The sequence below is a fragment of the Dermatophagoides pteronyssinus genome, unplaced genomic scaffold (genome assembly GCF_027571235.1).
Source record: "Dermatophagoides pteronyssinus isolate colony J.1.1.1.1 unplaced genomic scaffold, Derpt_VIB-CSIC_2022.12 sq0010, whole genome shotgun sequence".
In the NCBI taxonomy this organism is placed as follows: Eukaryota; Metazoa; Arthropoda; class Arachnida; order Sarcoptiformes; family Pyroglyphidae; genus Dermatophagoides; species Dermatophagoides pteronyssinus.
The window spans coordinates 291,374-306,080 of NW_027461534.1; the positions used below are offsets into that span (position 1 = coordinate 291,374).

The following is a 14,707-nucleotide window of genomic DNA, read 5'->3' on the forward strand; positions in this document are numbered from 1 at the left end:
GGCTGGCTGTTTTTTTTTTCTTTCTCAGTTGATTTTTATCGATTTTGCGGTTCAGTTATATAATGGATATGAATAGAATTTTTTTTTTTGAACCTTGGTAACCAGCAAAACAAACGAAAAACAAAAAAAAAACAAAGACAAACCTGAATTTGATTGAAATTTTTTGTTTTTTCATATAATTCAAATTTTATTCACGTTTTTATACGATGAAAGTTATGATAAGAATCAATTCAAAAAAAAAAAAAAATTAAAAATTATGCGAAAACATTATTACACACACAGGTATACACACACACCTTTTGAACTAATGAAAAAAAAAACAAATTAAAATTCTAATCAAAGTAAATGAGCTATAGAAAACAAAAACACAGGTAAAACAATGTTTATCAATGATTTACACAACCGAAATGAAATACGACAGGACAGGTATTTTACAGGTATAATCATATATTTCATGTGATGATTTTCAAAAAAAAAAAAAAAAAAATCAAAGGTGACAATTTCCACACACACAAACACACTGAAAAACAAACACAAACATTTCTTCTTCGTTATGCTTACCTTGAAAATGTTGTTGTTGTTGCGGTGGTGGTAGTTTTTCAATGATGTTGAGCATTTAGAAATGAATCTTTTTTTATTCAATTTTTCACCTTGAATGAATTTTTATTACTATTTATTGATTCGATTGAACATTTGATTTTGACCATAAAGACACACAAAACACACACAGGAAAAGATGAAAAACAAGCAAAGTTTATCACACAAACACAGAGAGAGAGAATATATTGAAATTTTTCTGAAACAGAAACTCAAGCAAAAAGAAAAATTCAGAGATCAAACAGAGAAAAAACAACAAAAAACAAAACAGATAAACAAAAATATAAAAAAAAACAGGTAAAGATGGGCGCGTATCGTATTATTATTTCAGCGACGAGAATAAAACACACACCAGAGAGACAGAGTGCAAAAGCAAAAAACACCAAACAGAACAGAATAATGATGATCCAATATCACGCAAAAATGATATTCGTTGTTGATAAATAATGATATTAACGGTATTAAATGAATGAATGATTCTATCAAATTTTCTGTTGTTGTTTGTTTGTTGACAAATGAAAATATAAATGAAATTATAACAAAGATTTTTGCCTCAAGTTTTTCTGTTGTTTGTTGTTGCGTTTTGCATATTATTATTCACCTTTGTTTATTTGTCAATGATGATTTTTTTTCTCGTTTATGAAATGATGATGGTGATGGTAAAATGGGAAAAATTGAGCAATTTTGGAGATGAGAGGGAGAGAAAAGTTGTTGAAGAAAAACATTTAGAAAATGTTAACCAAATGATGCTAACTGATGAATTTTTTTTCTGATAATCGATATTAATTTTTTTTTTTTTTTTTTTTGGTAAATTATAAAGAATTTTTCAACAATTATAATTTACAATTTACAAATGAAACGCTGAAAATTACATTTTGTCAACATTTTTTTTCGTTGTCGCTATCAGTGTAGTAGGTGTTATATATTTTTGTTTTCGTTGCTGATAATGTTGCCAAAATAATTCTGAAAGAAACACACCGAAAGAGTTGAATTCAAATTCTTTCTGTGAAGAAAAAAAATATTCACCAGATTTAACACTTTTATTACACAAAGGGAATAAAATTTCTGAATGAAAATCTAAATCAATAAATAAATGGAATGATATGGCAAGAAAATCTTGTCGATTATCATTATTGTTGTCATCACTAAATCATCATCATCATCATCATCATCATCATCATGGTAGATTAATGTTGTTGATGATATTTTCAATGTTCACAAACGGAAAAAAAGAAAATCACATTTCTTCTTTTGGGTTAAGTGACGATGATTTTGTTTTAAAATCAAATCACAATAACCAGAACCAATCAAAATTATCACTATCTAATGATGATTCTTTATTTCATTCATTCATTCATTCAATTCTTCACTTATTGAGTTTTTTTTTGTAATGTTTTCATTTTGAATATAAACACACACACACAAATTATACTCGAATGTTTGATGTTTTTTTCAAAAAAAAAAAAATTTCAATATGATATATGAGCAGTGGTTGGTTGTAATAGATCAAATTTATCATCAATATATACACACATCCCTAACAAATATCATATGTATCCATTGAAAATCATCATCATCAAAAATTATTGATATGAAAATTTTTTTCGTTCTCGTTCTCGTTCTTCAACATTCACATTTCACTCATTTACTCATTGAAAAGAAGCAAACAGAAAAACATAAACATAAACATAAACAACACAAATACACACACTATTGAATTGAATTGAAAGAATAACGAAGACGAAATAACGGTAAACGCCGACGCTGAAGAAGAATTATATACACACACAGAGAGAGAGAGAGTGAGAGAAAGATTCGATATCGTTTCCTTTAACGTTTTGTTTTATGAAAAAAACAACCGACTAACCAACCAACCAAAAGGAAAGGAAAGGAAAGAAGAAAACAAAAACTTTCAATGATCATCATCCGTTGTGGTTCAATTTCGTTCGTTTTATACAACAACAAGAAGGAAAAAAAGCAGAAGCAAAAGTATCCGCATCAATATTATTATCATCATCATACGATATATCAATGTGGTAGTAGAAGCAAATAATACATTCAGCTATTGGGCGTCAAACAAAAAAAAATGAAATGAAATGATTGCAAAATACCAAAATCCTTGTTGTTGTTATTGTTGTTTCGCTTGACAAAAATGTAAATGTGGAATCGCTTTTGGTTGCTGGTTGAATGAAGAAATTCATATAAAAAAAATTTTGCTACTGCTTCTTCGTATTATTCATTACTTTCGTATGTATACATATTTGAATTGCATTGAACAACAACAACAACGAATGTATGGTTATATATGTGTCCGGATAACCGATCCTCATATAGATATTTTCAACAACAACAACAACAAAAAAAGCGAATCTTTTTCTATGATGATGATCTTTCCTGTCTTTTCGTTGTTGTCATTATTATTTTTCCAACTAGATAGTTATATAGATTTTATCATTATTATTCGGACAATAATACTATTAATTCAAATATATTCTTGTCCTTATATTTAATTTTTTCAGTTTTGAATATAAAAGATTTCATTTTTCTATATATAGGATATTCGAAACAGCCACGCGCAAATCGAATATCAAAAAAAAAAAAAAAAAAAAAATTCGAATGGCTGATTTATATATAGAATCTTGTGGTCGAATTCTGATTCTGATTCCTTGTATATTCGGGTTATATAATTCTAATCGGTTTGGATTGTTTGTTTTTTCTTCTATATAAAGTGTATATAAAATGAACGAACCTATTCTGGTTCATCGAAATGTTGTTGTTGTTTTTTGTTTCTGGTTATTCTCTTCCAACATTCCATGAATGAAATAAAAAAGGGGTCAATCAATCGATCGATCGATCGATTGAAGTTCGTAGTAAAAAAAACAACAATGTTTGTGTGTGTGCTTGAAAACAATCAAATATAGATCATCAGTGAACTTTTTGTTGGTTTTTTGTGAAATAAAAATAAAAACTAAAAAAAAAAAAATAAAACAGCGTCGGTGTGATGACATCCGATACATCTCAAATATATAGCATCCTCATCGTATTTTTTTCACTGGTTGTTCCATTTTTTTCAGGAACTTTTCGCTCGCTATGTTTGTTTGATTGGAGTTTTATTGAGACTTTTTTTTTATATTCAATTTGATTGCCATTCTGGAATTATAAAAAAATAAGTAAAGTAAAAAGTAAAAACGAAACGAAAATGTTGTTTGAAGAAAGAAAAAGAGATTCTTGATTGGAAGAATGGAAGAAAAAACAAGATAGAAAAGTTTTCAATGATGATGATGAGTTGTATCATCTTTTTTTTGTTTTGTTTTCATTTGCGGTTTTGCATAATAGATTGAAAAATAAAACAGATGTTTAAATAGATAATGATTCAATATGGAAAAATATTCGATTATAATCGATTGATTGATTGATTGGTTATGAATTTTTTTAATTAACGAAATTTTCTGTAATTTCATGTTTCAAGATTGATTCGAACGTTTATTCTTTCATTGTTGGGTGTCTTTGGCGTAGTGGTTATCGCGTCTGCTTTACACGCAGAAGGTCCCAGGTTCGAAACCTGGAAGACACAAATTTAATTTTATTGTTGCTGTATAACTTTGCATAATTACATGCGGATACAGCAATTTTTTTTGCTGATATTCGATTAATTTTTTTCAAAATTTAAACGTGAGTTTTTGTATTTGGATCAGATCAAATATAAACCATTTGTGAAACCATTATTATCCGTTTTTTTTTCTTCGTTTCATCATTCTATAACAACTCAAGCATGTTTGAGTAGAAATAGTTATTTGATGCAGCACGTGTTGTCACTGTCAACATCATAATATTATTTACAAACTCAAGTTTTTATTTTTATTTTTTTTTGTGAAAATTATTCATTGTTTAAATAGTTTTTTTAATGCTAATGACCTAAAGATGGCAATCAAAATGAAAACAGGATCTAAAAAATTTAAATTACAAAAGAATAAAATCAAAAAGAAAAGATCCAAATCAGTTAAAATTTCTCAATCCAAAAAACTCGAAAACAAAGATATCGATGAAGAATGGGATGAAAACAATGATATTGATGATGATGATGATGATGATCTTGATCTGGAAGAAGTATCTAATCCGAAAAAATGGAAATCCAATTCGAAACCTGTATCAAATGATGATCACGATTCTGAATCATCCGAAGCACAAGAATCCGATGATGAATCCATTATGGATGCAACAATGCATAAGAAAACATTGGAAAGTTTAAAGGAAAAAGATCCAGAATTTTATGAATATCTTCAAAAGCATGATAAACAATTGCTTGATTTTAATGACGATGAAGAGCTACCATTGGATGATGATGGCGAAAATCTTGATCAATCCGATGATGAAGATTCTGAAGAATCAGAAACATTTAATATCACTATTGATAATGTCAAAGAATGGAAACAAATTCTTCAAAATCCAACAACAAAAACCAAATGTTTGAATGCAATCAAATCATCTATTAAAGCATTTCGAAAATCAGTTCAACAAACACAAGATTCATCTGATCAAATGTTAATGAAACCGATGTCGGTTATGAATCCATCATTATTCAATATGATAATCAATACTTGTCTTGTTGATTTATTGCCTGCCATTTCACATTATCTTGGCCTAAAAGTTTCACCTGATTCACAAAATGAAGATGACAAAATCAGATGTCAATTGTTTGATCCACGTCGTTCAAGAAATTGGAAACGAATCATATCATCAATGAAAATGTATTTAACTGATATATTAAAAATGATGACATCATTATCGATTGAAGCACGGCTTTCATTTGAACGTCATATTTTGGAATTAATACCTTATTATCAAGTATTTCCACATTTAATCAAAAGAATTATTCGACATTCAATTCAGGAATGGCATTCAAGTCAAGAAGAACGATCACGGGTTTTAGCTTTTCTTATTCTTTATCGTACTATTCGTGTTATACAAACAAATGAAAATCATATGACCAATTCAGAACGAGAAACATTTATCAATCAAATATTAAGACAATTATATATGACATATGCTGTAACATCGAAAACAACAAATGAAATTACATTAACAAAAATTCAATTTATGCGAAATTCACTTGTTGAACTTTATCGACTTGAACCATCGATTGCTTATCAACAATGTTTTATTTTTATGCGTCAATTGACCATAAATTTACGTAAATCTGTAATGGTAAAAGAAAAAGATGCACTAAAACGTGTTCATAATTGGCAATTTATTCATTCATTAAATTTATGGTCACAATTAATTGGTACAAGCCTTAAACATAATGATCTTTTTGATCAATTATTAACACCTGTTACAAATATTTCACTTGAAACATTAAGATTATTTTCAGCATTTAAATATGTTACATATAGGCTACAGATAATTGAATTATTAGTTAAATTATCATCAGAATCCGGTTATTTTATACCAATTTTACGAACTTTTCTGGAGATTATTGTACAATTAGCAAAGAATAAAAGAGAAATTATTCTTAAAAATAAAATGAAAACAAAAACAAAGAAAAAAGAAATAAAACCGATTGGAATTGGCAAGAAAAAAGAATCAAAAAATTTAATCAAAATAATCAATTTAAATGTTACATTGAAAACAACAAAAGAACAAATACTTGAAATGGATTTCATTCAAAAATTAATCGATAAAATCTATGAATTATTATTATATTATTTAAAATCAATTTCACATCGAATATCATTTCCAGAAATTATTCTAATATTTCATCAAGAATGTCGTAAACAAATCAAATCAATACCATATGTTCGTGGTCAAACAATGATGAAACAATTAATGGATAAATGTGATAAAAATGCTCAATTTATTATTGAAAACCGTAAAAGAAAAAATCTATACTATGGAAAACTTAAAGATTTAATTGATCAACAAAAAATTGTAAGCTGTTTTTTTTGCATTATTATACGTTTAATTTTAGTGTTTTTTTTGTTTTGTTTTTGGTTATAAATAGGAATCATTTGAGAATGAAATACGCAATCAAAAAACACCGTTGATTGAATTTTATGAACAATGGCGTCATCTAAAATCTAAACAATCATCAACAAAAACATCTGGTGATGATGGTCCACTTGAATTAGCCGAAAATGAATTAATTACTCCTGATTTACGTGAATTCGATATCGGACAAGATATTGAACATAATGACGATGAAAATGTCGACGATGAAGAACTGAATGAATCCGAACTAGATGAACTTGACATGAATAACGATGATGAAGAAAGTATTGAAGAATTTGGCGAAGATGATGAAGTTGAACTAACTGAAGAACAGATGAAAAAAATCCAGGCTAAAATTGAAAAGGTTGAACGAAAATTATCAAACAATAAATCATCGATTATCGAAGAAGATGATGATAGTAATGATGCAAAACATAAAATCGACAATAATGGATCAAAGAAAAGAAAACGAAAACGTTCGAAAAAGAATAGGAAAAAAGTTCGTGGACTTAATCCAAATCTTCAGCTAGAAGGAGCATTTGATTTATCATCCGATGATGATGAATAAAATGTTGAGTAAGCTTGTAAATCGTATAGAGAAATGTTCCTGAAATATATTTTTTAAAAATTTATCAATTTGAAAAAAAGTTTCTTGGAATTTTTTTTTTTTTGGCTGTATTCGATTTATTATTTTGCACGTGCACTCAGCGCACATTTGTACATGTATCGAGATGTTGTGCTGAAAAGAGATTTTTTTTTTTTTGGCAACACGACATTCTTATGAATTTTCTTTTTCTTAAAATTAAATGCAAAAATAAAAATTTAAAAATAAATTGACCGTATTCAAAGATATATCATATCATGATTATCATTGTCTTATTGTTTTCAATTCATTAAGCTCATAGCAAAAATTATATTTAAAAAAAATAAAATACTCAATGAATTATTAGTGATATATTACTTGCAAGTCATCGTTTAAAAATTATTTTCTTTAAAAAAGAAATCTACATCCTTCAAATTGGATCAAATACTCAAATATTTATCAATATTTTTAAATCTCATTACTGCTGTACAATAATCATCATCATCATCATCATCGAGTTGGAAAACAAAAAAACGTTTCGGTATGGCATTTCAAATATGTTATGTTGATTCAAATCTAGATCAATGTTTATTGATTATTTTAATCGTCATATAATTATGTTATGATAATAGTGATTTGATTAAAAATTGTGTCCTTGATCAAGGACTTTTTTCACTTTTCATTCGCTACTTGTTTTTTTAGTTTCTTCGTGTGTTGTACATTCTAATTCTAATTTTGATTTTTTTTTCATTACATAAAATTTATATTTCAAATAGATATCAACCATTTTGTTGTGATTCTGATTGTCCATTCATTCAATTAACGATGACACAAGATAAACAGTATGTATCTTTGATAATTATTTTTTTTATTATGATTTATTGATTGTTTTTAATCATAGTTCGTTTATTGGTCTTGGAAATCCATTATTGGATGTTATGGCATCTTGTGATGAAGAATTTCTTAAAAAATACGATCTCAAACCTAATGATGCTATTTTGGCTGACACTAAACATGCAAAACTTTGTTCCGAAATGTTAGAAAAATTTAATGTTCAATATTTAGCCGGTGGTTCGGTACAGAATACAATGCGTGTTGCACAATGGTTTTTTAAAGAGCCAAATGTTTGTGTATTTTTTGGCTGTGTTGGTGATGATGATTTTGGTCGACAAATGAAACGTAAAGCAGAAGAAGATCATGTAAATGCTGTTTATATGGTTGATTCAGAAACACCTACCGGTACTTGTGCTTGTTTGATTACAAAACATGGTAAACATCGATCATTATGTGCATATCTTGGAGCATCACAAAAATTCTCAATCGATCATGTGAAAAAAAACATTGATTTGGTCGAATCGGCACGTATATATTATGTATCGGGTTTTCATTTGATTATCAGTTTAGAACCAACATTATTATTGGCTAAACATGCACATCAATTTCAACATAAATTGTTTGTTATAAATCTTTCTGCACCATATATTTCTGAATTTTATTCAGAACAATTACTTCAAGTTATGCCATATGTAGATCTATTGTTTGGTAATGACAGTGAAGCTAATTCTTTTGCTAAGATGCAAAACTGGGAGGTAAATAAAATTTATGAAAATAATTATTAATTTTTGATATTTAAAAATTTTTTTTATTCATGTTTTTTTATAGACTACTGATGTAAAAGAAATTGCTCAAAAAATAGCTGATTGGGAACCAATTTATCGTCCACGAACAGTTATAATAACACAAGGAAAACGTCCAATAATTGTTGCCTTTTCAAATAATCGACTACCATTGGAAACATATACGGTACCGCTGTTAAAAGATGAGGAAATTGTCGATACTAATGGTGCTGGTGATGCATTTGTTGGTGGATATATTGCCTATCTTTTGGCAAACAAACCATTGTCCGAATGTATGAAAGCTGCAAGTTTTGCTGCACAAGAAGTAATTAAACAATCTGGTTGTACTTTTCCAAAAGAAAATCGAATGAAACTTTGAATAAGATATTAAATTTTAGCAAACGAAAAGTAAAAAAAAATGATACAAAATTATTGATAATGAATAATATTGAATTTTTTCTCAATATCTTTTTAAATGGACCAAAATTATTTTAGAGTTGTTTTTTCTTTCTTTTTTTTTCTTCGTTATTTTTGTCGTCATCGTAGATTGTAGGTTTTGTTGATTATATGAAATTTCGGAAATAAATGTTTTCATATTTTTTTTTGTTTGCTTGATATGACATGTTTTTTTATCAATGTTTATTTTAAAATCATCAGGAGAAACAAGTAAATTTTATCTTTTCAATTGGTGGCAAAGCAAAATAAAAAGTGATAAATGAAAGTAATCAAACACATCATTCGATGATTGTCTCATTTCAAAGTTGAATTTTTTTTTTTAATTTTGTTCTCTTTGTTTCTTGTTTGTGTTTTGCTTTTTGCTTTTTTTCCTGATTCTTGTGATGTCCAAAAATATTTCCAATTCGGCCATTATTGGTATTGGTCATCCTTTATTCGATCTTATTGTATCGAATGTTGATGAAAAATTTCTTCAACGTTATCAACTTGAATCTGATAATGTAATACTTGCTAATGATGATGATGATGATGATATTCATCATACCTTAACGGATGATTTGCTTAAATATTTTGAAAATATTCAATATGTACCGGGTGGTTCAGTACAAAATACAATACGTGTTGCACAATGGTTTTTTGATCAACCAAAAATCTGTACAATTTTTGGCTGTATAGGTAATGATGATTTTGGTCGACAAATGAAAGAAAAAATCGAAAATATTGATAATGTTCAATCAATTTATTGTATCGATAATGAAAAACCGACAGGAAAATGTATATGTTTGATAAATATTGATTCCGGTGGTCATCATCATCGATCATTGATTACATTTTGGGATGCATGTCATAAATTTCGTATGGAAATTCTACAACAAAATCTTTCAATATTAAATGATGCAAAAATTATTTATACATCCGGTTTCTTTTTAGTATCAAATCCTGAATGTGTACAATTATTAGCCGAATTATGTCAAAAATCAATTGATATTAAATTTGCATTCAATTTATCTGGATCGTATGTGGTAAAAAATTATTCACAACGTTTATTGAAAATTTTTCCCTACATTGATCTTTTATTTGGAAATATAACCGAAACATTTTCATTTGCTCGAACACTTGATTGGATACAAAATGAAAATAATGATAAAATTGATGATATTGTTGAAAAAATGGTACATTTAGAATCAACAAAAACCAATCGAATAGTAATTATTACACAAGGTCCAGGTGAAATTATTGTTGGAACAACTAGAAATTCAATTCAAAGATTTTCTGTACCATCGATTCCATTCGATGAAATTAATGATACAAATGGTTCAGGTGATGCATTTGTTGGTGGATTTCTTGCCTATTATCTAATTGGACGTTCAATAAATGATTGTATCGATGCCGGTATTTATGCAGCTCAACAAGTGATACGTTGTTGTGGTTGTACATTACCGAAAGTGAATAAACTTCGATTATTATCAAAGTGATTTATTCATCATTGTTTTTTTACCTTTATCATTTTATGGATGTAACAATTATAATGACATCATAACATTTATTAGATTTAACCGTAATAAAATTCCACAAATTAATCCTTAATGAAAACAATAAAAAAAAACAATGATAAGAAAAACAAGTACAATTTTATTGTAATAAAAATTTGGACATAATCAGCAACTAACAAACCAAAAAAAAGAAAACGAAATAATTTTATTTATCATTTTGTAATTGTAAAATTATCAAAACGATAGAAAAAAAATGACATATCCGACATATATCGTTTTTTTTTCTAAATAACAACTATTAACCTCTCCCGCATACATACCTCACATGATTATACATTTTTATGGTAATCAAATTATGGATTATTCAAGAAAACGATCTGTATGTTCTGATCTGAAAATGTAAGAATTTTGCTGTTGTTTTTTTGATCTATTTATGATCATCATCCTGGATGATTCGATAATTTATGACACCATTCTTGTGTGTGGGGAAAATTATTTTTCAAAAATGTCATTTTTTTTACCGCGGTTTCTAAAAACAAAAGACTTTGGTCAGTTGATTAGCTGTTGTTGTTGTTGTTGACAGTAGATTTCAAACAAAATTTCATTATCATTGGATGCTGTTTACAACATTTTTTTTCATATATTCTAATTAATGGATTATAATTAGTTAAAAATGGAAAAAAATAAGCATCATAAAATAATAAATAATGTTGCTTTTGTTAATGTAAAAAAAACTAATAATAATTGCACTCTTTTGTTTGAGGCGAGCAAAAAAAAACAAAACAACAAAAATGACGATAAGATCCATACCCTTATTAACTGATGATTTAAAAAAATGATAATGATAATTCGGGTAGTAATTATCAAAGGATGTATAAAAATTTTATATAAAAATAACCGGTGAAAAAAAAATTTATAATTCAATCGAATTGTGTTTTTTTAATTCTTACAAATTTTTTGAATATTAAAATATCATCTGCAACGAATAAGTGAAAATAATCAATCAGTTTTATTACAAGTGACAAACAAACTAACAAACAGGATGAAAGTAATAATAATTTTATCCATTTTTGTTACAATTTTTTCATTTCAACCATATGGTATTAATGCTGCAAAATTTAAATGTCCAGAACCATTTGGTTATTATGTACATGAAAATTGTTGGCAATTTTATCAATGTTCATGGTTTACACCGTTTGTAATTACCTGTCCACCATTTACACAATGGGATCAACGTATTCTTACTTGTCGATATATTACCGATTGTAAACGACCACCATTATTTCCAACAACTACGACCCGAAAACCAACAACAACAACCCGTAAACCAATAACAACATCTACAACAACAACTACGACCCGAAAACCAACAACAACAACTCGTAAACCGACAAAAATAACAACCACAACCCGTCGACCTACGACCACAACTCGTAAACCGACAAGAATAACAACCACGACCCGTCGACCTACGACGACAACTCGTAGATCAACAACAACAACCCGGCGACCTGATTCTCGTTTTGAATGTCCAAAAGCAAATGGCCGATTTGCACATAAAGAATGTTATAAATATTATCAATGTTCACAATGGAATGCAATAGAAATGAAATGTCCAAAAAGTACACAATTCGATAAAAACCAACAAGAATGTGTACCAATATATGATTGTCCTAGACCTGCATTAGGATATGAATGTCCTGAGCCATCTGGATATTTTCCACATGAAAATTGTTGGATGTTCTATCAATGTGGTAATGGAATGGGTTATGAAATGGTCTGTGCAAAAGGAACTCAATGGAATCAAACAATTTTAAATTGCGATCATTTGAGTGATTGTGAACGACCTGATATTGACGTCACAACATCAACAACGACATCTAATCATGAGGAATCAACAACTGAAATTAGAACTACATCAACTCCTAACGATAACGATGACGATAAAACAACCACAATTAGACCCACAACGGTGGAATCAACAACATCAAATAATGACGATGATGATGATAAAGAAACCACAACAATGGAATCCACTACAACAAATGATAATGATGATGATGAAACTACGACAATAGAATCGAGCACCGAGCAGGAAACAACAACCACAAACAATGATGATAACGAAAGCACAACTGTGGAATCCACTACATCAAACAATAATGATGATGAGACCACGACCGCAGAATCGAGTACCGAACAAGAAACAACAACCACAAGCGATGATGATGAAACCACAACTGTGGAATCCACTACATCAAACAATAATGATGATGAGACCACGACCGCAGAATCGAGTACCGAACAAGAAACAACAACCACAAGCGATGATGATGAAACCACAACGGCTGAATCAAGTACTGAAATGGAAACAACAACCCAAGGTGGTTTTCAATGTCCTGAACCGTCTGGATATTATGAACATGAAAATTGCTGGATGTTCTATCAATGCGGCAATGGAATCGCGTATGAAATGACCTGTCCAAAAGGTACTCAATGGAATCAAACGATTTTGACTTGCGATCATTTGACTGATTGTGAACGACCTGATATGAATGAAACAACAACAACATCGAATGATGATGACGATGAAACCACAACATCAAACGGTGATGACGATGAAACTACGACAGTAGAATCGAGTACCGAACAAGAAACAACAACCACAAACGATGATGATGATGATGATGACAATGAAACCACAACTGTGGAATCCACTACATCAAATGATAATGATGATGATGAAACTACGACCGCAGAATCGAGTACCGAACAAGAATCGACGACATCAAACGATGATGATGAGACCACGACAGCAGAATCGAGTACTGAGCAAGAAACAACAACCCAAGGCGGTTTTCAATGTCCTGAACCGTCTGGATATTATGAACATAAAAATTGCTGGATGTATTATCAATGCGGCAACGGAATCGCATATGAAATGACCTGTCCGAAAGGTACTCAATGGAATCAAACAATTTTGACTTGCGATCATTTAACTGATTGTGAACGACCTGATATGGATGAAACAACAACAACATCAAATGATGATGACGATGAAACTACGACAGTAGAATCGAGTACCGAACAAGAAACAACAACCACAAACGATGATGATGATGATGATGACAATGAAATCACAACTGTGGAATCCACTACATCAAATGATAATGATGATGATGAGACCACAACCGCAGAATCGAGTACCGAACAAGAAACAACAACCACAAACGATAATGATGATGAAACCACAACTGCGGAATCAAGTACAGAATCAGAAACAACAACCCAAGGCGGCTTTCAATGTCCTGAACCGTCTGGATATTATGAACATGAAAATTGCTGGATGTTCTATCAATGCGGCAATGGAATCGCATATGAAATGACCTGTCCAAAAGGTACTCAATGGAATCAAACAATTTTGACTTGCGATCATTTAACTGATTGTGAGCGTCCTGATATCGATGAAACTACAACAACATCTAATGATGATGACTATGAAACGACAACATCAAACGGTGATGATGATGGCAATGAAACCACAACATCGAATGATAATGATGATGAAATTACAACCATACCAAATATAGATGAAACAACAACTACTGATGATCAAGACAATGAAACAACAACCTCTAAAAATGAAGAAGAAACGACAACTAATATCAATGATAATGATATGGAAACGACCACTCAAGTCGGTTTTCAATGTCCTGAACCGTCTGGATATTATGAACATGAAAATTGTTGGATGTATTATCAATGTGGCAATGGAATCGCCTATGAAATGACCTGTCCAAATGGCACTCAATGGAGTCAAATAATTTTGAACTGCGATCATTTGAGTGATTGTGAACGGCCATAATTTAAGCTATAATGAATGTAATCAAATGAAAGAAAAAACATTTTGCTTAATTGATTCTTATCTTGTCACATTAAACAATTAATCCAATTTTTATCTTTATTTTTTGTTC

At 29.4% G+C, this 14,707-nt stretch overlaps 5 protein-coding genes and 1 non-coding gene across 7 annotated transcripts in view; 5 read left to right on the plus strand and 1 right to left on the minus strand.

The window, feature by feature from the left end:
- Window positions 1-1,067, minus strand: part of LOC113799122 (protein phosphatase 3 catalytic subunit alpha-like) — a 33,434-nt gene extending 32,367 nt beyond the window's left edge. The window contains exon 1 of one of the 2 annotated variants that reach the window (XM_075821478.1): window positions 562-1,067. The gene's annotated coding sequence lies outside the window, so the exon portion shown is untranslated. The remainder of the gene's footprint in view (window positions 1-561) is intronic. The other variant, XM_075821476.1, reaches the window with a different exon arrangement.
- A 3,031-nt stretch (window positions 1,068-4,098) lies between these two features.
- Window positions 4,099-4,171, plus strand: TRNAV-UAC (transfer RNA valine (anticodon UAC)). The gene has a single exon. It is a non-coding gene; the product is annotated as a tRNA-Val (tRNA).
- A 210-nt stretch (window positions 4,172-4,381) lies between these two features.
- On the plus strand, window positions 4,382-7,217 carry Noc2 (Nucleolar complex protein 2). The gene is made up of 2 exons (XM_027337967.2): window positions 4,382-6,525; window positions 6,599-7,217. Exons 1-2 carry the CDS (start codon window positions 4,519-4,521, stop codon window positions 7,151-7,153), a joined length of 2,562 nt encoding a protein of 853 aa, XP_027193768.2. The 5' UTR covers window positions 4,382-4,518; the 3' UTR covers window positions 7,154-7,217.
- A 354-nt stretch (window positions 7,218-7,571) lies between these two features.
- On the plus strand, window positions 7,572-9,399 carry LOC113788514 (adenosine kinase-like). The gene is made up of 4 exons (XM_027337974.2): window positions 7,572-7,709; window positions 7,945-8,010; window positions 8,070-8,757; window positions 8,831-9,399. The coding sequence occupies exons 2-4, from the start codon at window positions 7,994-7,996 to the stop codon at window positions 9,161-9,163; spliced, it is 1,038 nt and encodes a 345-aa protein (XP_027193775.1). The 5' UTR covers window positions 7,572-7,709; window positions 7,945-7,993; the 3' UTR covers window positions 9,164-9,399.
- A 117-nt stretch (window positions 9,400-9,516) lies between these two features.
- LOC113788513 (adenosine kinase-like) lies at window positions 9,517-10,888 on the plus strand. Its single transcript, XM_027337972.2, has one exon. The coding sequence runs from the start codon at window positions 9,624-9,626 to the stop codon at window positions 10,713-10,715; it is 1,092 nt and encodes a 363-aa protein (XP_027193773.1). The 5' UTR covers window positions 9,517-9,623; the 3' UTR covers window positions 10,716-10,888.
- Window positions 10,889-11,645: 757 nt separating this feature from the next.
- On the plus strand, window positions 11,646-14,697 carry LOC113788512 (uncharacterized). The gene has a single exon (XM_075821444.1). The coding sequence runs from the start codon at window positions 11,776-11,778 to the stop codon at window positions 14,596-14,598; it is 2,823 nt and encodes a 940-aa protein (XP_075677559.1). The 5' UTR covers window positions 11,646-11,775; the 3' UTR covers window positions 14,599-14,697.
- The last annotated feature ends 10 nt before the right edge of the window (window positions 14,698-14,707 follow it).

Excerpts from the sequence above, each read along its gene's own strand:
- Noc2 (XM_027337967.2), top strand. The coding sequence starts at position 4,519 with ATGGCAATCAAAATGAAAACAGGATCTAAAAAATTTAAATTACAAAAG. Across the intron at positions 6,526-6,598 it reads TAATTGATCAACAAAAAATT|GAATCATTTGAGAATGAAAT; the intron begins GTAAGCTGTTTT and ends GGTTATAAATAG.
- LOC113788513 (XM_027337972.2), top strand. The coding sequence starts at position 9,624 with ATGTCCAAAAATATTTCCAATTCGGCCATTATTGGTATTGGTCATCCT.
- LOC113788514 (XM_027337974.2), top strand. Across the intron at positions 8,758-8,830 it reads CTAAGATGCAAAACTGGGAG|ACTACTGATGTAAAAGAAAT; the intron begins GTAAATAAAATT and ends GTTTTTTTATAG.
- LOC113788512 (XM_075821444.1), top strand. The coding sequence starts at position 11,776 with ATGAAAGTAATAATAATTTTATCCATTTTTGTTACAATTTTTTCATTT.